The sequence below is a fragment of the Salmo trutta genome, chromosome 1 (genome assembly GCF_901001165.1).
Source record: "Salmo trutta chromosome 1, fSalTru1.1, whole genome shotgun sequence".
Lineage (NCBI taxonomy): Eukaryota > Metazoa > Chordata > Actinopteri > Salmoniformes > Salmonidae > Salmo > Salmo trutta.
In genome coordinates this window covers 26593513-26621005 of record NC_042957.1, presented here as the reverse complement: position 1 = coordinate 26621005, position 27493 = coordinate 26593513, and the positions used below count along the sequence as shown (strand labels likewise).

Below are 27493 nucleotides of genomic sequence, written 5' to 3'. Positions count from 1 at the left end.
CTGTGCTTTCAACTTTGTGGCAACAGTTTGGGGAAGGCCCTTTCCTGATTCAGCATTACAATTCCCCTGTGCACAAAGCAAGGTCCATACAGAAATGGTTTGTCGAGATCGGTCTGGAAGAACTTGACTGGCCTGCACAGAGCCCTGACCTCAACCCCATCGAACACCTTTGGGATGAATTGGAATGCCGACTGCGAGCCAGGCCTAATCGCCCAACATCAGTGCGTGACCTCACTAATGCTCTTGTGGCTGAATGGAAGCAAGTCCCCGCTGATATAGCAGCAAAGGGGGGACCAACCCCATAGTAATGCCCATGATTTTGGAATGAGATGTTCGACGAGCAGATGTCCACATACTTTTGGTGGACAAAATACAACCCTCACCAACAATGACCTTGGCTGCATCCTGAACAGCTTTAGGCTGCATGTTTTCCTCCTGCATTTCAAGCCTTGCATCAGGACACACTATTTCTGATAGTAAACATAATGATTCATGATTTATTGATTCAGTCTACTAAACACGTATATCAGCATAAAGTCAGAAACAGCTTTATGAGAAAGCCAAATGAGAAAGCTCACACAATAAAACAGACAACGTGATGCTTCTTTATTTTGCAGCGAGAGACATCCTTTGTTGTATATTTCGCCTGCTGCAACATAAATATCTGCCAGACTGAATGAGTGTTGTCGTAACAACCGAACAGAGCATTACAGGAGGAAATCATCATCGTTGGACAATGCTGTAAAACCCTGAGGCACATCACCAAATCCTGCTTAGTTATTGCTGTCTGCCATTAACTACTGTTGCTGCCTCCATTTTCAGATCCCACTTTGTTCAGACTGTCCATAAATCGACTCCCCCCCACCATGACAAAACAGATGATGATGGGACTGAATGACTGACTGAATGACTGACTGAATGACTGGATGATGATGTGTAGGCAGCTATAGGACAGCGGCAGGTTAGTAAGAGCTGGAAGATGGTGGATAATGACACATTTGTGACTCAAAATGCTCTGTGAAGTGTAGTTTGCAGTGTTCTTTGAGTGAAGTGTATTATTGAGTTGATACAATGAAGAGTGAATGGCAATGCATCGTAGTGAATCTGTTTCCTCTGCCCTTAACTCGCGAACACTGCACGCACACAAACAACACATACAAGCACCAGTGGAGGCTGCTGAGGGGAGAATGGCTCATAATAATGGCTGGAACGGAGCAAATGGAATGGCATTAAACACATGGAAACTATGCGTTTCATGTATTTGATACCATTCCACCGATTCCGCTCCAGTCATTACTACGAGCCCGTTCTCCTGTGAAATGCACACACACACACACACACACACGCACACACACTGGCACCCCATGATCCCACCATCTGTGCCTCTTTAGCCTCTTTCAACACCAGCTCTGATGCCGTCTCAGTTTCAGTCCCACCACTCCATGGTAAGTAGGCTGCTACAGTGGCTGTGTCTGTGTTTGTGTGCGTGTGCGTGCGCGCGTCCTTATCCACGTCTCTATCTGGTTGTCTATCTGTGCCAGTGTGAGGAGCAGAAGCCATGTGACGCTGCACCAGTCTGTGGCACATGGGCCACACTGCGAGCCTGATGTGGGATCAGTTCCTACCAGGCCTGGGTCTGTGCCTAGGCTATTAGGGGATCTCATTACTCTAACACCCCCACTGACAGCTCAAGGGTTTGGGGTCGGCGCAGAGGGATGTAGGGTAGTGGACCATAGACACTCATCAGGAGAAGAGGGGAGAGGAGAAGAACAGAAGATGAGAAGAGAGGAAGGGATGAAGGATGGAAGTATGAATGGGAAACTAGACGAGAGGGAGAGAAATAATAGAAGACGGGAGAAAGGAGGAGAAGAGAGGTGCGAAAGGAGGAAGAGACAGAGAGATTAGGAGTTTCCTCTTCAAGAAGTGGGAAGAGGAAACGATGGGAGGGGAGGAAAAGGAACAAAACAGAAAGAAGCGAGGAGAGGAGGAGGGGAGATGAGAGAGGCCCTCCAGATTGCTCTGAGCAGGGCTGAGGGAGCCAAGTGGAGAGGCTCACTGTCTACCTCATTTCTCAAGTGGAGGGAAGATGTTAGCCCACAGCCCAGCATCTCTGTGACACTGTCCCCAGCCCTGACGTACTGCATGGTGTGTCAGACTGGCAGGAGCCAAGGCTCTCAAGCCCCGCACAGCATGGTGAATATTCATCATGGAAACACACATTAGCATTTATGCAGAGTGACAACAGTATCAAGTCTTTCCTTAGAAAAGATGCTCCTTCCTGTACCTGGGTTATAATTATGACGGGAAATGAACAGAGATAGAGACAGAGAGTGAAAGAAAGAGAGATGTGTGAGAGAGATCAATCAATCATTCTAGCCAAGCATTAAAATAATCTGCCCCGGATTCAGAGCCACCTGGGGCCAGGAGAATTAAAGAGGAGCACATCTCTTTGGACGAAATAATGCAAAGGTGCTTTAATCGGCTGTGGTCCGGTCTCCTCTGAACTCCTTTGGGCTGCTTTCTCATTAATCGTGCTGCTGCTATCTCTGCAGCGATCAATGGTTTAACTGCCTCTTTCAGGTGCTGCTTTCTAGTCCGCCTCTCCCTCTCTCTCCCCTGATGGACTGTTTGGATCACAGTGCAGTGAAAGACCTCAGGGAGAGAATTCATTCCCCTGCTGCTCCATCAGATGAAAAAGAAAGAGCATGGCTGCATGCTGCCGGTCACTGGACTTGAGGACGGAGGGATGGATGGCCAGGCAGGCAAGCAGGGCAACCCCTCGTCTCCTACTTCCCTGCTCCATCGCTCCATCCCTCTCCTCTCATCTGGAGCCAGACCATCCCCTAATATCCGTCTTTATGCCTCCTTTCACTTACTTAATGGGTTCGGTGGGGTCAGCTCTCCTGGCTTTCTGTTCAGCAGACAACTGCTCCCACTTGAAATGTAGACTCCAGTCGAAGCCTGCGGCAGAGAGCGAGAGAGAGATAATCACAACAAGAACTGGGAAGGAGAGAGGGAGGGAGAGAGAGAGAGAGAGAGAGGGAGGGTAAATCAGAGGAGGGTCAGGAGGAGAGCATTGCAGGTCAGAATGAAGATTTTGAAGAAGGAGAGATATGGAAAGAGAGTGAGGAAGAACAATAGTTGAGAAAAGAAAGGGAGACGGGTCAGGAGAGCTCAGTGCAGGTCAGAGAGAAGGGGACCAAACGATTAATAACAAAAGGATAATGGGAAGAGAGGGGTGAGGAGGAGGGTGGACTGTTAAGGCGGGGTCGATTATAAACGCTGCAGCAGCCTCACATCCACAGAAGCCCCCTTCTTTCATCACATGCTTTATTAATCTCTGACAGAACACTGTCAATAATTTCAGCCACCATTCTTGCTAACGTCTCCTATTTAATTACTCAAATGATTAATTATAGCTGATTATGGCTCATTGGCTAATGGCTGATCTGGCCTGACCCTTTGGAATGACCTTTACACAAGAGCTTTTTAATAGCCCAGCCCGTCTTGTCCTGAGACAGATGCAGTGCCCTTGATGTCTCCAAATATATGCATGAGAAGACCAATGCATATTTGCTCAATTGATAAAGTACATACCTACTGTATGTATAGATGTGTCTGCATGTGTGTGAGTATAGACGTGTGTATGTGTGTGCGTCTGCGAACGCATACGTGCCCATGTGTGTTTCTGTGCGCGTCTCAGTGTGTGTGTGTGTGTGTGTGTGTGTGTGTGTGTGTGTGTGTGTGTGCAGGGGAGAGAGAGAGAGAGAGGGTCTGATTTGGCAGGCAGACCCAGGAGTGTTAGCGCAGCAGTCTGCAGGCAGGCAGGGCCGGGTTTCAGTGGATCAATGTGGCTCTATTGACGCCACAACTTTTTCATGTTATGACAGATGGCTCCTTCAATAATTTAAATATCCAATCTGAGGCCTAGGAGTATCAGCTCCATTAATTGTCGTATCCAGTTCTCTGGGATCTGTTCATCTGGCTGTGTGTGTATGTGTGTGTGTGTATGTGTGTGTGTGCATAAGTGTGTGTGTGTGTGTGTGTGTGTGTGTGTGTGTGTGTGTGTGTGTGTGTGTGTGTGTGTGTGTGTGTGTGTGTGTGTGTGTGTGTGTGTGTGTGTGTGTGTGTGTGTGTGTGTGTGTGTGTGTGTGTGTGAATAGCCTCAACTAGCCAGTTAATGGAGACCTGGTAGCCTGGGGGAGGGAAAGAGAAAGGAGAGAGGGATGGGGTCAGGAGTGAGGGATGGAAAGATGGATGAGTCATTGGAGAGAGGGAGACACTAGACAGGGGTGGAAAGAGGGCTGGAGATGAAGAGATGAAAGAGGGAGGGACACAGATGTGGAGAGAGCGATGAAGACGGGGAGGTCAAGCCCTAATAGCGCTATACCTCCACGGAGGTCAGAGGAGGCTGCTACGTAAGCGAATGTATCCATGTTAATGATGTCGATCACTGGGCTCACCACACAGGTGGGGTCCTGGGGAGACAAGAGAGAGACTGGAGTCAGAGACCATGTTCAAAACATACAGTAACAATGGGACATACGGTAATAACGGGGTGTGATTCAGTATTCATTATTTACAGTTCAGCAGCTGAAGTCAATGAGGAAGGTGTGGGTGTAATGAGGGGCATTGATGTGCTGCAGGGCACTGATTAAACATGCATTATGTTCATACAGTAGGTCACACAGAAGGTTGGATGATGTTCCAGTCAATGCTCTGGAGCTAATTTACAAGTCGCTTGAGGACAAGGAAATAACATGGTAGAATGCCTACCTTTAGGAAATGTGATACATTGTGCTGCACTTCTTGATGAACTGCCCTTAGCATTACTTGAAAGATTTGACAGTGTCCCAGGCTCATTGTCTTTCACCCTTGGCTGCCCAGCTAATCTAAGGTACTGTACATCGATCAGTGTCTTTGATCAGATCAGACAGAGTGAAGAGGAGGTTAACGGGCGGTGTGTGAAAGTCATGTCTCGAAATAGTCTTCACACACACACCCATGCAAACAAACACTCTCACACACCAGTCAGCGTTCACACACACACAAACTAGTTAGCGCTGACAGGCAGACACAAGCCCAGTCACAGTCAAAGCCCACAACAGAATCATCTTCAGCTGCTGACACACACACACACACACACACACACACACACACACACACACACACACACACACACACACACACTGTGACAGGCAGCATCCAGGGCGGTCTGACCGCATCATCTGACATTTGATTTGCCTCCTCAGCTTCAGCATCCCGTTCAGCTCATGTCTCACATATGCTCTTCTTCAAAAATATTTGTTTTCTCCCATCTCTCTATTCCCCCCTCTTTCCCTCTTGTATTCTCTTTCTCTCTCTCTCTCTCTGCCATGGTGTTCAGTCAAGGTGATTCGCCTTGACTGGCACCCATCCTTCCCAAGACTGCAGGGGTATGTTTCCCAGGACACAAGAATACATAGTCATCAAATCCCTTTTAACCAATTGCAAATATCCTTCTCTTCTCAGAGATTATGCGGCTCTGAGAGGAATGGTCTATTACAGCAGTGTGGTGTGTCGTGAATACTATACATCTGTCTTTGTGCCTGCATTTACACAAATCAATAAGTAATACATTTTCAAATAAATATGTATATATGAGGACAGTGATGGATGACTCCCTCAGAACAAAATCAATCCTGCTTCTTTTCATGTTTTGATTGTTTGTAGACAAGAGCTTCCTGTATTAACACATACTGTATATTTTATAACTTCCTGTGATATGCCTCGCAGTGCCAATCCAAAATAATGTTGGCAAGTTTTCGAGAACTGAAGGCCAGACATCAGCAGCTGCACCAGGGCATTAAGATTCAGACAGCACTTTGAAGTCAGACATGCATTAAGGTTAGCATATAATTGAATATAACATGTAAGCATTAGTCATAGGCCTCTTTCAATGTTTAGAAAGCAGCATATCCGTATAAGAGCTTTTAAGGCGAGAGAGAGTCAACCGTCAGTCCTCTGTCTTAGCCTGGGGGAGATGGGGAGATGGAGGGATGAGACAGAGACAGAAGAGTGCTGTTGGTGTAAATGGAGGGAGTCCTGCACTTATTCCAGATTAGGGGCAATCAGCGGAACAGCAGAAGGTAAGCTGCCATTTTCACCCCAGTCACACCACTCTCGCGTCAGCAGCACTAAGAGCTCTGGAGTGCCGTTGGTGCTGGTCACTGAGACTGACAGTTCACAACACACAACGCTCCACTTCAACACAAACTAGGAGGGAGTTTATCATTCATTTCTGGAGATATAGAAATATGCCAACAAGAGAAAGCATGTGTAGGAGAGTAGGGGGAGGGTTTTCTTCCTTCATGTTAGTGTGAAGTGTATACTGTCAAAAAGGAGAAATACACATTGGAGTTCATTGGAGGGTGGCAGTTTGTGTCTCAAGATCCCAAGAAACTTTATTTTGTTCAGGGAGAATGATGTCAAAAGGGTATAGGTGAATGGGGTGGATTTTCTTTCTATTCTGGGTTATCCATCAGAAGGTGTAGAGTACGCCTAGGATGTGTCACTGCCTGTACTGGAACTGTAGATGTAGGATGTGTCACTGCCTGTACTGTTACTGTAGATGTAGGAATGTAGGATGTGTCACTGCCTGTACTGTTACTGTAGATGTAGTGTCATTGCCTGTACTGTTACTGTAGATGTAGGATGTGTCACTGCCTGTACTGTTACTGTAGGTGTAGTGTCATTGCCTGTACTGTTACTGTAGATGTAGGATGTCTCACTGCCTGTACTGTTACTGTAGATGTAGTGTCACTGCCTGTACTGTTACTGTAGATGTAGAATGTGTCACTGCCTATACTGTTACTGTAGATGTAGGATGCGTCACTGCCTGTACTGTTACTGTAGATGTAGGATGCGTCACTGCCTGTACTGTTACTGTAGATGTAGGATGTGTCACTGCCTGTACTGTTACTGTAGGTGTAGTGTCATTGCCTGTACTGTTACTGTAGATGTAGGATGTGTCACTGCCTGTACTGTTACTGTAGATGTAGTGTCACTGCCTGTACTGTTACTGTAGATGTAGGATGTGTCACTGCCTATACTGTTACTGTAGATGTAGGATGCGTCACTGCCTGTACTGTTACTGTAGATGTAGGATGTGTCACTGCCTGTACTGTTACTGTAGATGTAGGATGTGTCACTGCCTGTACTGTTACTGTAGATGTAGGATGTGTCACTGCCTGTACTGTACCTCTTTGATCCTCTGGAGCAGCGGAGGCAGCCAGTCTTTGTTGACCTCACAGTGACTGTCCAGGAAGGTCAGGACCCCGGCCTTAGCCGCGTCCGCCCCACGAACCCTGGAGCGGATCAGACCTGTCAAAGAGGGGTAAAGAAAGGGAGATTGTCATCTCTAACCACTGCTGTGTGTGTGTGCACTATACATGTGTGTCTACCTACCTGTGTCTGTCTGTGTCTAAACCCAACCACCATGTTTAAACCCAACCACCGTGTCTAAACTCAACCGCCATGTTTAAACCCAACCACCGTTTCTCAACCCAACCACCGTGTCTAAACCCAACCACCGTGTCTAAACCCAACCACCGTGTCTAAACCCAACCATCGTGTTTAAACCCAACCACCGTGTCTAAACCCAACCACCGTGTCTAAACCCAACCACCGTGTCTAAACCCAACCACCGTGTCTAAACCCAACCATCGTGTTTAAACCCAACCACCGTGTCTAAACCCAACCATCGTGTTTAAACCACAACCACCGTGTCTAAACCCTACCACCGTGTTTAAACCCAACCACCGTGTTTAAACCCAACCACCGTGTCTAAACCCAACCACCGTGTCTAAACTCAACAGCCATGTTTAAACCCAACCACCGTGTCTAAACCCAACCACCGTGTCTAAACCCAACCACCGTGTCTAAACCCAACCACCGTGTCTAAACCCAACCATCGTGTTTAAACCCAACCACCGTGTCTAAACCCAACCACCGTGTCTAAACCCAACCACCGTGTTTAAACCCGACCACCGTGTTTAAACCCGACCACCGTGTCTAAACCCAACCACCGTGTCTAAACCCAACCATCGTGTTTAAACCCAACCACCGTGTCTAAACACAACCACCGTGTCTAAACCCAACCACCGTGTTTAAACCCAACCACCGTGTCTAAACCCAACCACCGTGACTAAACCAAATCACCGTGTTTAAACCCAACCACCGTGTCTAAACCCAACCACCGTGTTTAAACCCAACCACCGTGTCTAAACCCAACCACCGTGTCTAAACCCAACCACCGTGTCTAAACCCAACCACCGTGTTTAAACCCAACCACCGTGTCTAAACCCAACCACCGTGTCTAAACTCAACCACCGTGTCTAAACTCAACCACCGTGTCTAAACTCAACCACCGTGTCTAAACCCAACCACCGTGTCTAAACCCAACCACCGTGTCTAAACCAAACCACCGTGTTTAAACCCAACCACCGTGTTTAAACCCAACCACCGTGTTTAAACCCAACCACCGTGTTTAAACCCAACCACCGTGTCTAAACCCAACCACCGTGTCTAAACCCAACCACCGTGTTTAAACCCAACCACCGTAATTAAACCCAACCACCGTGTTTAAACCCAACCGCCGTGTCTAAACTCAACCGCCGTGTTTAAACCCAACCACCGTGTCTAAACTCAACCACCGTGTTTAAACCCAACCACCGTGTCTAAACTCAACCGCCGTGTCTAAACTCAACCGCCGTGTTTAAACCCAACCACCGTGTTTAAACCAAACCACCGTGTTTAAACCCAACCGCCGTGTCTAAACCCAACCGCCGTGTCTAAACTCAACCGCCGTGTTTAAACCCAACCGCCGTGTCTAAACCCAACCGCCGTGTCTAAACTCAACCGCCGTGTCTAAACCCAACCGCCGTGTCTAAACCCAACCACCGTGTCTAAACCCAACCACCGTGTCTAAACCCAACCACTGTCAAATATGATTTTGAAAGTGTTTCTTCTCAGATACTCTGAACACAGTGAAGTCCCTGTATTGTCCATTTCATGTGTGGAGACAAGGGAGGTTTTAAAAAAGCCATTTGTGTCTGTTTATGGTGCAGCGAAGCAATTACAGCCCTTAGAGATGAGGGTCTAAATGGGGACATCACACTGTTAAGAAGTCTCAATGATCAGACATTCTGTCTGGTCTAAAGAGCGAAATCAATAGCCCCTGACATAGGACGGAGTGTCATTGTATGGAACTGCAGGACTCCCCTGTAAGTTCCGCACTACGCCGGGACTCCAGCCAATTAAAAAACCCATTTCATCCTCAATAACACTTTCTTTTCTGGATGGCTGAGCTCACCTCCCCTCAACAGTTGCTAGGGGAAGCCTGACTCTGTACAGAACAGAGCTCGTGTTCAAGGAGGGTTACTGTGGTAGATGCCTTTACAGACCAGAGTGAGAGAGAGAAAGCAAGAGGGAGAGAGAAGGAGAGAGAGAGGGAAAGAAAGAGAGCGAGAGAGAGTGAGTGAGAAGAAAGAATTTGTGTGTGTGTGTGTGTGTGTGTGTGTGTGTGTGTGTGTGTGTGTGTGTGTGTGTGTGTGTGTGTGTGTGTGTGTGTGTGTGTGTGTGTGTGTGTGTGTGTGTGTGTGTGTGTGTGTGTGTGTGCATAGTGATTACATTCACTACTGAAGCCTGATAGAGGTGACATTGCATAACAGTTTCTGCTGTTTGTAGCATTAAAGACTGTTAACTACACCCAGGCCCTACACACAAACACGCTCATCAACGCTGTAGTGGAACACTGAGGGTGGCTAATGAAACCTCCAGCTCCAGGAGAAAAAAAAGGACTGCATAACAACAGCCTAGTGACACCATTTGTTTTTGAGAAAACCCCTGAATTGGTTTAAAGATACAATCTAACTGGTGTTGTAATGACTTTCTCACTTGATTAGGTATTATCGGAGAGACATTTCTTATTGTTATGGGTGGAATCTTGGTAGTTGTCGTCTTGAGATTAGAGGGCTCTGCTTTTCATTAGTACAGCTGGAATCTAATTACCCATAATGCCTCACACTCATGTCTCGCCACAACGACATACACGAGAACAGCTATTTCTAACAGCACTTGTGGGCTACAGATTTCAAATCATCATCATCCCATTCCATTCCATTAAAATGTGCTCCCTCATCAACATTACATTTAAGTAACTTTGCAGACACTCTTATCCAGAGTGACTTACAGGAGCAATTAGGGTTAAGTGCCTTGCTCAATGGTACATCAACAGAGTTCTCAACTAGTCGGCCCAGGGATTTGAACCAGCAACCTTTCAGTTACTGGGCCAACACTTCTTAACCACTAGGCTACCTGCCACGCATGTTCATAAGTGACCCGTAAAAGCCAATATCAATCCCAGGGTCCGAATGAAAAATGTTAGCAAGCAATGGCAGGTCGCGACAGGCAGACCTGTGATTGCAGCGCTCTAAAAAAAACTCACAGCTGCACACATAAATGGCCCAGAGGACTATCCGTCATTACAACGACCAACCTACTGAGCAATCATAGTGTGGCAGAGGCCCCGTCCAAATGGGTTCCATTAAACTGTAACGCTGTCGTATATAAACACCATCACCCACTCCTTCCCTAGCCCCTTCAGCACCCCTCCTCATCGCCACACTCTTTCATACTCCCCCCACACCACCTTCACCCTTAATATAATATATGCCATTCAGCAGACGCTTTCATCCAAAATGCACTCACAGTCATGCGTGCATACATGTTTTATGTATGGGTGGTGCTGGGAAACGAACACACTATCCTGGCATTGCAAGAGCCATGTTCTTACAACTGAGCTACAGAGGACCACCCCTCTGTTTCTCCCCACACCCACTCACTGTTTGATGATGTTCCTGCATTGACCCTGCATTGACCCTGCCAGATCAATGGCGTTTTCAGATGAGCTAGGTCCATATTTCCAAACAGACAATCACTGAAAAGCTTCACCTAAACTCAGCAAAAAAAGAAACGTCCTCTCACTGTCAACTACATTTATTTTCAGCAAACTTAACATGTGTAAATATTTGTATGAACATAACAAGATTCAACAACTGAGACATAAACTGAACAAGTTCCACAGACAAAAATGGAATAATGTGTCCCTGAACAAAGGGGGGGTCAAAATCAAAAGTAACAGTCAGTATCTGGTGTGGCCACGAGCTGCATTAAGTACTGCAGTGCATCTCCTCCTCATGGACTGCACCAGATGTACCAGTTCTTGCTGTGAGATGTTACCCCACTCTTCCACCAAGGCACCAACAAGTTCCCGGACATTTCTGGGGGGAATGGCCCTAGCCCTCACCCTCCGATCCAACAGGTCCCAGACGTGCTCAATGGGATTGAGATCTGGGCTCTTCGCTGGCCATGGCAGAACACGGACATTCCTGTCTTGCAGGAAATCACACACAGAACGAGCTGTATGGCTGGTGGCATTGTCATGCTGGAGGGTCATGTCAGGATGAGCCTGCAGGAAGGGTACCGCATGAGGGAGGAGGATGTCTTCCCTGTAACATACAGTGTTGAGATTGCCTGCAATGACAACAAGCTCAGTCCGATGATGCTGTGACACATCGCCCCAGACCATGACGGACCCTCCACCTCCAAATCGATCCCGCTCCAGAGTACAGGCCTCGGTGTAATGCTCATTCCTTCGACGATAAACGCGAATCCGACCATCACCCCTGGTGAGACAAAACCGCGACTCGTCAGTGAAGAGCACTTTTTGCCAGTCCTGTCTGGTCCAGCGACGGTGGGTTTGTGCCCATAGGCGACGTTTTTGCCGGTGATGTCTGGTGAGGACCTGCCATACAACAGGCCTACAAGCCCTCAGTCCAGCCTCTCTCAGCCTATTGCAGACAGTCTGAGCACTGATGGAGGGATTGTGTGTTCCTGGTGTAACTCGGGCAGTTGTTATTGCCATCCTGTACTTGTCCCGCAGGTGTGATGTTCGGATGTACTGATCCTGTGCAGGTGTTGTTACATGTGGTCTGCCACTGCGAGGACGATCAGCTGTCTGTCCCGTCTCCCTGTAGTGCTGTCTTAGGCGTCTCACAGTACGGACATTGCAATTTATTGCCCTGGCCACATCTGCAGTACTCATGCCTCCTTGCAGCATGCCTAAGGCACATTCACGCAGATGAGCAGGGACCCTGGGCATCTGTCTTTTGGTGTGATTCAGGGTCATTAGAAAAGGCTCTTTAGTGTCCTAAGTTTTCATAACTGTGACCTTAATTACCTACCGTCTGTAAGCTGTTAGTGTCTTAATGACCGTTCCACAGGTGCATGTTCATTAATTGTTTATGGTTCATTGAAAAAGCATAGGAAACAGTGTTTAAACCCTTTACAATGAAGATCTGTGAAGTTATTTGGATTTTTACAAATTATCTTTGAAAGACAGGGTCTTGAAAAAGGGACGTTTCTTTTTTTGCTGTTTATTATCTCTCTTCTTCATACCAGGGCTCCTAATCACTATTCTAGAAGGGGTTTTACGATATAATCCATGCTCTGTCACCTCTGTCACATCACCCCCCCCCCCCCCCCCCCCCCCTTATCTGTCACAGGCTGAGAACAAGTCAAGAAGGTACACTGGGTTTTAGGTTTGTTTGCAAGAGGAGGCTTCATGCATTTCAGTCACGCTTGCACTGAGTACAATGACAACTAGGGGAATAAACATAAAATACATAAAAGTACAAGAAAATGTTTGGCAATGACAACAGTCTATTGCGCCAGTCGACCATTAAATACTTTAAGACACTAAAGGCTTCAACAATGATCAAAACAGCCCCATATCTTCCTGTATTATACAGTACCTGAGGTGGTTGCTGTCAGATAGTATCCATACTCCTTGGTGTTACTAGGTGAAACTGCTTTTGGATATTTTGGGATGTCAGATTGTCAGCCTGTGAGGTGAGATGGGGTTCATATCCATTACCCCTCTACTGAACCCACCTATCAGGGGAACTTCAAACGCCTTTGAGCGCTGGGGCACCTCTATCCACGCACAGCAATCTGCATCTCGTTACTGTCTGATTCCACCTCTCAGCTTTTCAACTTTATATTTCACTTCAGACTGTATAATGTGCTGAATCTGATGACTCTCTGCCTTAACAGGCAAGCACAGACAGAACGGGTGGAGGGCTTTTAACTAGAGAGCTGCACATGCTGCTTTTCAGCGTTTTTCAGTTTGCTTTTTAAAACTATTCTATTTAAAAGCTATTTATATGGCATCACTGAGAACACCCCTGTGGATTTATATAAAAGGTGACACAGGGAGCTGCAAAATAATCATCATGACATATGAGTTTCCTGAAAACAATGACTCATAATGCAATCTAATAGTTTTCTGTTTAGTGGTGCTCAGACTGTATACCAGTCAACCTTTTGATGTGTTGATATAATATATTATAGAGATACACAGACTAGATTCACACGTTGTCTAGATGGGATCATGATGTATCTATGACACATACTGTGCCTTCAGAAAGTGTTCACACCCCTTGACTTTTTCTACATTTTGTTGTGTTACAGCCTAAATTCAAAATGGATTAAATAGATTTTTTTTCTCAACCATCTACACACAATACCCCATAATGACAAAGTGAAAACATGTTTTTAATTTATGCAAATATATTGAAAATGAAAAACAGAAGTATCTAATTTACATAAGTATCTCATTTGCATAAATATCCACACCCTTGAGTCAATACTTTGTAGAAGCACTTTTGGCAGCTTTTACAGCTGTGTCTTTCTGGGTAAGTCTCTAAGAGCGTTCCACACCTGGATTGTGCAACATTTGCACATTATTATTTTCAAAATTCTTCAAGCTCTGTCAAATTCGATGTTGATCATTGCTAGACAACCATTTTCAGGTCTTGCCACAGATTTTCAAGTAGATTTAAGTCAAAACTGGAACAGTGAATGTTCCTGCCACTCAGGAACATTCACTGTCTTCTTGGTAAGCAAATCCAGTGTAGATTTCAAATCAAATCAAATCCAACATCATTGATCACATACCCATATTTCGCAGATGTTATTGTGGATGTAGCGAAATGTTTGTGTTACTTGCTCCAACACTGCAGTAGTATCTAACAATTCACAACAACACACACAAATCTAAAAGTAAAGAATGGAATTAAGAAATATATAAATATTAGGACGAGCAATGTCGGAGTGGCATTGACTAAAATACAGTAGAATGGAATTCAGTATATACATATGAAATGAGTAAAGCAGTATGTAGACATTATTAAAGTGACCAGTGATTTCATGTCTATTTACATAGGGCAGCAGCCTCTAAGGTGCAGAGTTGAGTAACCGGGTGATAGCCGGCTAGTCATGGCTATTTAACAGTCTGATGGCCTTAAGATGGAATCTGTTTTTCAGTCTCTCAGTCCCAGCTTCAATGCACCTCTACTGACATCGCCTTCTGGATGATAGCGGGGTGAACAGGCCGTGGCTCGGGTGGTTGTTGTCCTTGATGATCTTTTTGGCCTTCCTGTGACATCGGGTGCTTTAGGTGTCCTGGAGGGCAGGCAGTGTGCCCCCGGTGATTGCATCGTTTGTGGATCTATTGGGGTGGTAAGCAAATTGAAGAGGGTCTAGGGTGATATGATCCTTAACTAGCCTCTCAAAGCACTTCATGATGACAGAAGTGAGTGCTACGGGGCGATAGTCATTTAGTTCAGTTACCTTTGCTTTCTTGGGTACAGGAACAATGGTGGACATCTTAAAGCAAGTGGGGCCAGCAGACTGGGATAGGGAGAGATTAAATATGTCCGTAAACACTCCAGCCAACTGGTCTGCGCATGCTCTGAGGATGTGGCTAAGGATGCCATCTGGGCCGGCAGCCTTGTAAGGGTTAACACGCTTAAATGTCTTACTCACGTCGGCCACGGAGAACGAGAGCCCACAGTCCTTGGGAGCGGGCCGCGTCGGGGGCACTATGTTATCCTCAAAGAGGGCGAAGGTGTTTAGCTTGTCCGGAAGCAAGTCGTCGGTGTCCGCGACGTGGCTGGTTTTCCCTTTGTAATCTGTGATTGTCTGTAGACCCTGCCACATACGTCTCATGTCTGAGCTGTTGAATTGCAACTCCACTTTGTCTCTGTACTGACGTTTTGCCTGTTTGATTGCCTTGTGGAGGGAATAACTACACTGTTTGTATTCAACCATATTTCCAGTCACCTTGCCATGGTTAAATGCAGTGTTTGTTGTATTCCTACTGAAAGGTGAATTTATTTCCCAGTGTCTGGTGGAAAGCAGACTGAACCAGGTTTTCCTCTAGGATTTTGCCTGTGCTTAGCTCCATTTCCTTAATTTTTCACCCCCCCCATACCCATAACATGATACAGCCACCACTATAATTGGAAATATGGAGAGTGGCACTCAGTAATGTGTTGTATTGGATTTGCCCAAAACATAACACTTTGTATTCAGGACAAAAAGTGAATTGCTTTGCCACATTATTTTAGTGCCTTGTTGCAAACAGGATGCAGTTTTTGGACAATTTTTAAATCTTTACAGGCTTCCTTCTTTTCACTCTGTCAATTAGGTTAGTATTGTGAAGTTTTCTCCTTTCACAGCCATTAAACTCTGTAACTGTTTTAAAGTCACCATTGGCCTCTTGGTGAAATCCCTGAGTGGTTTCCTTCCTCTATGGCAACTGAGTTAGGAAGGATGCCTGTATCTTCGTAGTGACTGGGTGTATTGATACACCATCAAAAGTGTGATTAATAACTTCACCATGTTCAAAGGGATATTGCTGCTTCTTTTTTTTTACTCATTTACCAATAGGTGCCCTTCTTTTTGCGAGGCATTGGAAAACCTCTCTGGTCTTTGTGGTTGAATCTGTGTTTAAAATTCACTGCTCGACTGAGGGACCTTATAGACAATTGTATGAGTGGGGTACAGAGATGAGGTTGTCATTCAAAAACCCTGTTAAACAATATTATTGCACACAGAGTGAGTCCATGCTACTTATTATGTGACTTGTTAAGTGCATTTTTACTCCTGAACTTATCTAGGCTTGCCATAACAAAAGGGTTGAATACTTATTGACTTAGGACAATTCAGATTATTAATATTTTTTTGTTGTTTGAAAAACATAATTCCACTTTCACATTATGGGGTATTGTGTATAGGCCAGTGACAAAAACATCTTCATTAATCCATTTTAAATTCAGGCTGTAACACAACAAAATGTGGAAAAAGTGAAGGGGTGTGAATACTTGTATAGCATCACCACATAATACTCAAATCCAAACCTCTCGTGTCAACACCTCCCTGAATCTACTCTCTTGTCTCACAGCCAGCGGTGTAGTGGGGCTATACGCAGGTACAGTATATGCCGTATAATATATTCTCACTTCTTAATCCCCACTGGTGTGTATCAAAGTAGTGTAGTGGAAGTATCCACCATATCAATTAGCCTATGTAGTAGAATAGAGAAATCATGCACAAAGTAGCCTACACAATCGGCCCGCGATTGTGTAGGCGGGCCGATTGTGTAGGCTACCAGATGCATATACATTTTATTTTTCCATATATCTAGCCAAGATTTTCCGTACTTCACACATGTTCTTCGCTTTCCAGTAGCTAAACGCTAGCTAGTTCAAGTCTGTGACTGTACTTCCATTTGTACCACTGCATGGTAAACAAACGCACAAGCTGAAAATATTGAAAGCATGCGGTACACAGAATGCACTGCAGCCTAGTGCGGCATCCCCAACGTAGCGTTGTGGACTGCTACATTGACAATTAATGACTTCCGCTGAAACGCGAAGAGTTTGATGCATCTGGTGGACATAAGGTGTACTAGAGTAGGTAGGAAAGACGTTTTTAAACTTATGATATCTGCCAGTAAATGCGAAGGCAGCAATGGGTATGCAAACCAGGTAATGAAAAACTTTGGTCAGAAGTCTTAGTTGAATCTTTGTTGTGTGCAGTTCAGTCATCATGTGCTGTTTGAATGGACATTTCTATAGGGTTTCACAAAAAAACCTTCCCAATTAAATTATGACGGCAAAGTAGGCCTCCTGGCACAATTATATTATAATGATTTGTATCAATCGGGATCCATTTGTTTTGCAAACTCTACCATCACATGTACACTGTAGATGTAACGTCTGCTTCCAACTCACACTCTCATACACATTTGTAACTTATTTTGTACATAATGTTTCTACAATTGTATCTTACGGCAAAAAAAGAGCTTCTGGATATCAGGACAGCGATCACTCACCTCGGATTAGACAAAGATTTTTTCTTAAAAAAACAAGACGCACAAGACATTCTCCAAACACCCAGCAGGGCCGACATCCCCGTTATTTGCAAGAGGAAGCGACGCAGGTACAGAGGACAAAGAGCCGGATGCCTGGTCAGGACCCGGAAAAGGTGAGTGGGAAAGCTGCCCGTTACCGTCAATACTACTCGCCAACGTGCAATCATTGGACAATAAACTGGACGAGGTATGATCACGAATATCCTACCAACGGGATATCAAAAACTGTAATATCCTATGTTTCACGGAATCGTGGCTGAATGACGACATGGATATTCAGCTAGCGAGATACACGCTGCAGCGACAAGATAGAACAGCACACTCCGGTAAGACGAGGGGAGGCGGTCTGTGCATATTTGTAAACAACAGCTGGTGCACGAAATCTAAAGATGTCTCTAGATTTTGCTCGCCTGAAGTAGAGTATATTGTGATAAATTGCAGGCCACACTACTTGCCTAGAGAGTTTTCAGCTATACTTTTCGTGGCTGTTTATTTACCACCACAGACAGATGCTGGCCCTAAGACTGCACTCAGTCAGCTGTATAAGGAAATAAGCAAACAGGAAACCACCCACCCAGAGGCGGCGCTCCTAGTGGCCGGAGACTTTAATGCAGGGAAACTTAAATCAGTTATTCCAAATTTCCATCAACATGTTAAATGTGCAACCAGAGGGAAAGAAATTCTAGATCACCTGTACTCCACACACAGAGACGCGTACAAAGCTCTCCCTCGCCCTCCATTTGGTAAATCTGACCACAACTCTATCCACAAGCATAGATTGAAGCAGGAAGCACCAGTGACTCAGTCTATAAACAAGTGGTCAGATGAAGCAGATGCTAAACTACAGGACTGTTTTGCTATCACAGACTGGAACATGTTCTGGGATTCTTCCGATGGCATTGAGGAGTGCATCGAGGACGTCGTCCCCACAGTGACTGTACGTACATACCCCAACCAGAAGCCATGGATTACAGGCAACATTCGCACTGAGCTAAAGGGTAGAGCTGCCACTTTCAAGGTGCGGGACTCTAACCCGGAAGCTTACAAGAAATCCTGCTATGCCCTGCAACGAACCATCAAACAGGCACAGCATCAATACAGGGCTAAGATTGAATCATACTACACCGGCTCTGACGCTCGTCTTATGTGGCAGGGCTTGCAAACTAATACAGACTACAAAGGGAAGCACAGCTGCGAGCTGCCCAGTGACATGAGCCTACCAGACAAGCTAAATCACTTCTATGCTCGCTTCGAGGCAAGCAACACTGAGGCATGCATGAGAGCATCAGCTTTTCCGGATGACTGTGTGATCACGCTCTCCGTAGCCGACGTGAGTAAGACCTTTAAACAGGTCAACATACACAAGGCTGCGGGGCCAGACGGATTACCAGGACTTGTGCTCCGATCATGTGCTGACCAACTGGCAGGTGTCTTCACTGACATTTTCAACATGTCCCTGATTGAGTCTGTAATACCAACTAGTTTCAAGCAGACCACCATAGTCCCTGTGCCCAAGAACACAAAGGAAACCTGCCTAAATGACTACAGACCCGTAGCATTCATGTCGGTAGCCATTAAGTGCTTTGAAAGGTTGGTAATGGCTCACATCAACACCATCATCCCAGAAACCCTAGACCCACTCCAATTTGTATACCGCCCAAACAGATCCACAGATGTTGCAATCTCTATTGCACTCTACACTGCCCTTTCCCACCTGGACAAAAGGAACACTTATGTGAGAATGCTATTCATTAACTACATCTCAGCGTTCAACACCATAGTACCCTCATAGCTCATCACTAAGCTAAGGATCCTGGGACTAAACACCTCCCTTTACAACTGGATCCTGGACTTCCTGACGGCCGCCCCCAGGTGGTGAGGGTAGATAGCAACACATCTGCCACGCTGATCCTCAACACTGGAGCTCCCCAGGGGTGCGTACTCAGTCCCCTCCTGTACTCCCTGTTCACCCACAACTGCATGGCCAGGCACGACTCTAACACCATCATTAAGTTTGCAGACGACACAACAGTGATCACCGACAACGACGAGACAGCCTATAGGGAGGAAGTCTGAGACCTGGCCAGGTGGTGCCAGAATAACAACCTATCCCTCAACGTAACCAAGACTAAGGAGATTATTGTGGACTACAGGAAAAGGAGGACCGAGCACATCCCCATTCTCATCGACGGGGCTGTAGTGGAGCAGGTTGAGAGCTTCAAGTTCCTTGGTGTCCACATCAACAACAAACTAGAATGGTCCAAACACACCAAGACAGTCGTGAAGAGGCCACGACAAAGCCTATTGCCCCTCAGGAAACTAAAAAGATTTGGCATGGGTCCTGAGATCCTCAAAAGGTTCTACAGCTGCAACATCGAGAGCATCCTGACTGGTTGCATCAGTGCCTGCTACGGCAATTGCTCGGCCTCTGACCGCAAGGCACTACAGAGGGTAGTGCGTACGGCCCAGTACATCACTGGGGCTAAGCTGCCTGCCATCCAGGACCTCTACACCAGGCGGTGTCAGAGGAAGGCCCTAAAAATTGTCAAAGACCCCAGCCACCCCATTCATAGACAGTCCTCTCTACTACCGCAATGCAAGCGGTACCGGAGTGCCAAGTCTAGGACAAAAAGGCTTCTCAACAGTGTTTACCCCCAAGCCATAAGACTCCTGAACAGGTAACCAAATGGCTACCTGGACTATTTGCATTGTGTGCCCCCCCCCTCTTTTTACGCTACTGCTACTCTCTGTTCATGATATATGCATAGTCACTTTAACCATGTCTACATGTACATACTACTTCAATCAGCCTGACTAACCGGTGTCTGTATGTAGCCTCGCTACTTCTATAGCCTCGCTACTGTATATAGCCTGTCTTTTTACTGTTGTTTAATTTCTTTACCTTCCTATTGTTCACCTAATACCTTTTTTGCACTATTGGTAAGAGTCTATAAGTAAGCATTTCACTGTAAGGTCTACTCAGCGCACGTGACAAATAAACTTTGATTCGATTTGATTGATCCCCTGAACGCAGCTCACTTTCCAGCTCACTTTTCAACTCACACTCTCAACACATAGATCCACTGAACACAGCCCACTTTTCAGTCCACCTTCCAGCTCACACCCTCAAACACATAGATCCCCTGAACGCAGCTCCCTCTCCAGACCCCAATCACCTGAATTTTGATCACCTGTTCACACACCTGTATGTCATTATCACACACTATTTAGTTCAGTTCTTTGCACCCCGTCACTGTGAGGTATTGTTTGTTTTGTGACACACTTCTATTCGGAGCGCTGGGGTTCCTGTAATTTAATCCTCCTGTGTATGATAGTTTTGGCCTGCCTCACTAATGACTCCTGTTGCCTATTCCCTGCCTGTACTTTAGCCTATCAGATTTCCTGTTATCAACCTATTCCCTGCCTGTACTTTAGCCTATCAGATTTCCTGTTATCAACCTATTACCTGATCTCCTGGATGACGTTACTAGCCTTTTCCCTGCCTGTATTGTTTCCTTATTGGCCCCCCTGTGTATGACCTTCTGCCTGCCCCTGGACCCAGCTACCTGCCTCCTCCTGTGGTCCTTTACAATAAACACCTGCTGCACCCTGCACTTGAAACCAGAACTCTGTCTCCCATCGTGTTCATTACAGTAGACCTACATTGTAGACTACAGTATAGAAACCAAATGTCTCTTGCTAGGTGCCCAATTGAATTAAAGGGCAACTACACCCTCTCAAAAACACATCTCCTGATGTGGTTTCAGCACTGTTGTGGACTTAGAACACCCAATTTGTTCCAGTTTTCTATTTAAAACATAAAAGGTTTCACACAGGGACATCTTCCCACTGGGCACAGATGTCAATTCAACGTCTATTCCACACTGGTTCAATGTAACTTCATTGAAATGACATTTAAACAATGTTGATTCTACCAGTGTGTGCCCAGTGGGTTTTGTTCACCAGGCGGGCCATTTGAGAATTATTTTGCCAAGTTAGGGTATATGCATTTCTCCAGGCACCACTACACCACTGCTCACAGCTGGTGCTTTTCCCTGTGCTCTGAAATCATCTACTGTAGGCAGGCTACTAGTGCTCCAATCAGGGGAAACATCCTCCTGGTCTACAGTTATCGCCTCATAACAACATTCGGCTCTAATGCTGCTCTTCCCTCTCAGAAGACACCTGGTGGTGGGCTCAACGGTATGTGTTCAAGTTGAGGACACAATTGTGTACTGCATGGATAAAATACTCTCAACACACACACATGCAAGCACGCACACAAATTAACTGTTACCTTCTCTCCTGTCATTCCGAAGACACTTTACTTTGGGCAACTTGGTGAGTAGAAGGCAGTCGTTTGCTGAAAGAGAGCATTTGATTCAGGGTTAGATGCAATGTCCTCAACACTGTCACCCACACATTGCTTGGTACTGGACTTGAATTGTAATAAACACATTGACAGAGACAGGGGAAATCTTTTCAATCACTGATACGTTTTTTCAGGCAGATGACCCAGAATGGGAGAGCTCGTCTCATCCATCTCCAATCCATTTCCACACTGCCTCCTGCTGGAATCAGCTCTATCTCTATCTCTGCTCACAGCTTCTCCTCTACTCTACTCACCATAACTCACTGTAGTCATCTACAGTACCAGGATGATCTACTCTACTCACCATAACTCACTGTAGTCACCTACAGTACCAGGATGATCTACTCTACTCACCATAACTCACTGTAGTCATCTACAGTACCAGGATGATCTACTCTACTCACCATAACTCACTGTAGTCATCTACAGTACCAGGATGATCTACTCTACTCACCATAACTCAGTGTAGTCATCTACAGTACCAGGATGATCTACTCTACTCACCATAACTCAGTGTAGTCATCTACAGTACCAGGATGATCTACTCTACTCACCATAACTCAGTGTAGTCACCTACAGTACCAGGATGATCTACTCTACTCACCATAACTCAGTGTAGTCATCTACAGTACCAGGATGATCTACTCTACTCACCATAACTCAGTGTAGTCATCTACAGTACCAGGATGATCTACTCTACTCACCATAACTCAGTGTAGTCATCTACAGTACCAGGATGATCTACTCTACTCACCATAACTCACTGTAGTCATCTACAGTACCAGGATGATCTACTTTACTCACCATAACTCACTGTAGTCATCTACAGTACCAGGATGATCTACTCTACTCACCATAACTCACTGTAGTCACCTACAGTACCAGGATGATCTACTTTACTCACCATAACTCACTGTAGTCATCTACAGTACCAGGATGATCTACTCTACTCACCATAACTCACTGTAGTCATCTACAGTACCAGGATGATCTACTTTACTCACCATAACTCACTGTAGTCATCTACAGTACCAGGATGATCTACTCTACTCACCATAACTCACTGTAGTCACCTACAGTACCATGATGATCTACTCTACTCACCATAACTCACTGTAGTCACCTACAGTACCAGGATGATCTACTCTACTCACCATAACTCACTGTAGTCACCTACAGTACCAGGATGATCTACTCTACTCACCATAACTCACTGTAGTCACCTACAGTACCAGGATGATCTACTCTACTCACCATAACTCACTGTAGTCATCTACAGTACCAGGATGATCTACTCTACTCACCATAACTCACTGTAGTCATCTACAGTACCATGATGATCTACTTTACTCACCATAACTCACTGTAGTCATCTACAGTACCAGGATGATCTACTCTACTCACCATAACTCACTGTAGTCATCTACAGCATCAGGATGATCTACTCTCCTCTACTCACCATAACTCAGTGTAGTCATCTACAGTACCAGGATGATCTACTCTACTCACCATAACTCACTGTAGTCATCTACAGTACCAGGATGATCTACTCTACTCACCATAACTCACTGTAGTCATCTACAGTACCAGGATGATCTACTCTACTCACCATAACTCAGTGTAGTCATCTACAGTACCAGGATGATCTACTCTACTCACCATAACTCACTGTAGTCATCTACAGTACCAGGATGATCTACTTTACTCACCATAACTCACTGTAGTCATCTACAGTACCAGGATGATCTACTCTACTCACCATAACTCACTGTAGTCACCTACAGTACCAGGATGATCTACTTTACTCACCATAACTCACTGTAGTCATCTACAGTACCAGGATGATCTACTCTACTCACCATAACTCACTGTAGTCATCTACAGTACCAGGATGATCTACTTTACTCACCATAACTCACTGTAGTCATCTACAGTACCAGGATGATCTACTCTACTCACCATAACTCACTGTAGTCATCTACAGTACCAGGATGATCTACTCTACTCACCATAACTCAGTGTAGTCATCTACAGTACCAGGATGATCTACTCTACTCACCATAACTCACTGTAGTCATCTACAGTACCAGGATGATCTACTCTACTCACCATAACTCACTGTAGTCATCTACAGTACCATGATGATCTACTCTACTCACCATCCTCACTGTAGTCATCTACCAGGATGATCTCGTGAATCAGGTGGACTGGCGTCCGGTTCAGCACACTGCAAAAGGAAAGGGGAGAAACAGTAGTGTTAGTAGAAACTATTGCATTTCTTAAAGACGACAATCGTTACAGAGCTGCAAGTACTGTAATCTACTTTTCCCCACATTATGGGAAAAATTGAGAATGGCATTACGGCTTTAATAAACCAAGACTATTTCATTAGTTCTGAAGATTAAAAAATTAAAAATTCATAACGTCAGCCCCCAAAATTCAATTTGGATGGTTTTCTATTAAGTGTATGGGAAAATACAGGACCACTCTTTCTGGCTGTAGCCCCTTTTCCTCCTAACACCATCCTTTCACATTAAACTCTCACTTTATAAGAACCACACTGGAATCCCCCTCTAACATTATCTCTCCTCTCCTGGGGCACATGGCTGAACAGCAGGTCATGGAGCGAGAAGAGATGGAGAGAGAGCTGCACCACCTCCCTCAAATTACTTCACCTTTTATCCTAGTCTGAATCAAGGCACATCCACCCTCTTCTCCTCCCTCGAAGGCCCTCATTCCCTCTACCTACCACACCCACAAATTCTCTCTCTCTCTCTCTCTCTCTCTCTCTCTCTCTCTCTCTCTCTCTCTCTCTCTCTATTCCCTGATCTACACCACTCCGCCCACCTAAAGCTAAACCTCTCTCGTCTCCTCTCAGCCTGGCCAACTTCCTGGAGAGATTACACACACCAGTGGAGAGCAGAGCACGTCTACCCAGACAGCCAATCAGCAGAGCCATCCCTGTCCCATTACTGGTCAGGCGTGCTCCAGTGATAGCGGTGAAATTATGGAAGGGGACAACACAGTGATGCTCACAGGTCTCAAGGTGGATTTGCTGTGTGATTTGTAGCATGGTGTGAGGGCATCTCTCTCTTTCCCTTCCTTTCTCTCTTTCTCTCACTGTCTTTCCACCCCCGCCCTCTCCCTCTGTCATGTGCTCTCTTTCTTTCTCTCCCTCCCTCTTTCTCTCTCTCTCTCCCTCTCTCTCTCTCTCTCTCTCCCTCCCTCTCTCTCTCCCTCTCTCTCTCTCCCTCTCTCCTCCTCTCCTGTCTGGGTGAATAATTGGAGGGCTGTCAGGCTTGTAGGTCTGTTCTTCTATCGCTGTGCATGCTGGACCATTCATCACTCCATTCCCCTCCTCCTCTCCCCCTCCTCTTCCCTCCCTCTCTATCCCGCTCCATCCACCCTCCACTGGCGCCTGATCCTCATGCCTTTATTAATGCCCCTGACAGAAATCCGTTCCTGGTGGCAACAAGAAAAGCTTTACAGTAAGACAGAGCCCTGATTCAGCTTCTAAATGCAGCCTAATCAGGGGAGGCAGATGACTATAGCCCTGTGGGCTATATCTAGAACAGCAGCATCCCTAATGTCTGCTGTAGACTTTATTCTAGGCTGTATTTTCCCCTCTTTTTATGATAATCAGTCGGTTTCATATGAAGACTAAAATGTAATGTATTGGGCATGAATAACATTTAAGTGAAAGTTCTCTCGAACCATGTAAAATACCTAATACGGCGTGTGAGTCAGTCGTCAATGTAGCGAGAAGTTCTGAGAAAACACAATTGAGTTGAGAGTCTCATGTGGGAGTCCCAAAGCTGGGTCCAGACCGATACTGTAGGATTTGGCATTCACTACGACACTGACTGTTCCAAGAACATCAAACCCACTGAGAAAACATTTCATCCGCGCTGGATGTAGACAGTACTGTACGTCAAATCTATTATTGATTGTCGGATGACTGCTAAATGAAAGATTGACAGACATATTTGTGAATCTGTTTTTTGAAAACACAGCTAGAAACCTACGAATATTAGGCAATTAACCATTTTCAATACAAAAAGGATGAATTGGCGTCATTCCAAAGCCAGGTTAGGTCATATTTCCACAAACCATGTGGAATTACTACCCACAATAAAAAGGACTGGGTTAGCAGAGCGGTAGAAATGTATTTAATGTACATTGCGGTCTTAGAATGTCATTATATTGATTCCTGCTGTGTTTATGGGGTGGCTCAGCACTTTGAGTCCACACTCACCACCCAAACACGGGAGAGAAGCCCTTTGACTGCCAAATTCATTTCTGTTTCTCCTGATGCATTCCAAAATGCCTGAGTAGGAGGAATACATTATGAGTAAACACAGCATCAATAAAATCCATTGTGGCACATGCAGGAATAGGTGACATTTGGAAATAATGTAGTCTACATTACCCACTGGGCACAGACGTCATTTTAACATTTAGTTTTGATTTACATTTGGCTTTTGTGTGAATTCAATGTGAAATCTACCAAAAATGTCACCATGTATTTGTATTTAGGTTAAAAGTTGGGTAAAAAAAAAAGAAAAGATGTACTTCCTTTATGTTGATGACTTTTTGCTAATCCAATCCATTTTCCACGTCGATTCGACGTCATCACATAGAATGTTTTGGGGGGAAATTACGTGGAAACAACGTTGATTCAACCAGTTTTTGCCCAGTGGGTATTTTCTCATTTGTTTAGTAGTGATCGTCATGAGTGTGTACTGAAGACGTCAGTGTGCGGGCTCGCTCTATATTAATCACACTACTCACAACCCATTTTAGACAAGTTTTGACCACCTTCTTCTCCTCTATGGCTGTTTGGCACAGAGAGCGTCTCGTCAAACATCAGTAGAATATAGCATCCCGGTGTAGTATGGGGTCAATGACTGTTTCTCTGTTCTTTAGTTTTCTCTACCTGCTGGGGATATGAAAACACAGGCCTATCCTTCCTGTTTCTCCTCTCCTCACCTCTCCTGACCTCTCCTCTCTTTCAATTTTCCCCCCTTTACTCTCATTTCTTTTCCTCTACTTTCCACTCTCATCTCCTCTGTGTATTCATTATCTCTACCTCTCTTCCCTTACCCTCCCCTCTTCTCACTTCTATGTTATTCTCCTCCCCTTCCTCCCCCCTGGCTGTTAGATGGGCTAACAGACAGACCGGCTGAGGATTCTGGTGGGCTGTGCGTCAGGGGGTCTATCTGGGTCTAACCAGCCCATGAACCCCAGACAACTTGATTAATGCAGAGAAATCTCAGGAGATGAGGGTTGTTGTTGTTTTTCTTATTAGCTACATCACCGGCCGCAGCATGTGTTGGAGGGCTGAGTGAGGTTGAGGCTGTGTAATTACATGCAGGCAGAATGGAGGCCGTCATGATTACACAAACATGCCGACAGACATGGAGCACTGTGCTAATTAAACCCCACCCACTGAGGCTGAGGCCCCTGAGGGCCACAGGGAGGGTACTGGTACTGTGCCACCTCAGGAGGTATTTAACTGCTGTATACAGTACACTACCCTGGACAAAGATGTATGTAATGAGGTAGGCACACACGCAGAGAGAGTGAGTGAGTGAGTGAGTGAGTGAGTGAGTGAGTGAGTGAGTGAGTGAGTGAGTGAGTGAGTGAGTGAGTGAGTGAGTGAGTGAGTGAGTGAGTGAGAGAGAGAGAGAGAGAGAGAGAGAGAGAGAGAGAGAGAGAGAGAGAGAGAGAGAGAGAGAGAGAGAGAGAGAGAGAGAGAGAGAGAGAGAGAGAGAGAGAAACATCAACGAATTGGCCACTAT

General features: G+C 45.5%; 1 protein-coding gene across 2 annotated transcripts in view; it reads right to left on the bottom strand.

Moving 5' to 3' along the window:
- The window catches only part of LOC115192511 (polypeptide N-acetylgalactosaminyltransferase 14), a 126750-nt gene that overhangs the window by 21235 nt on the left and 78022 nt on the right, over positions 1 to 27493 (bottom strand). For both annotated transcript variants that reach the window (XM_029751111.1, XM_029751119.1), the window contains 5 exons: positions 23852 to 23919; positions 21618 to 21683; positions 7241 to 7362; positions 4391 to 4478; positions 2877 to 2961 (listed from right to left, as the gene is read on the bottom strand). In XM_029751111.1, coding sequence (XP_029606971.1) covers positions 2877 to 2961; positions 4391 to 4478; positions 7241 to 7362; positions 21618 to 21683; positions 23852 to 23919 — 429 coding nt within the window. The remainder of the gene's footprint in view (positions 1 to 2876; positions 2962 to 4390; positions 4479 to 7240; positions 7363 to 21617; positions 21684 to 23851; positions 23920 to 27493) is intronic.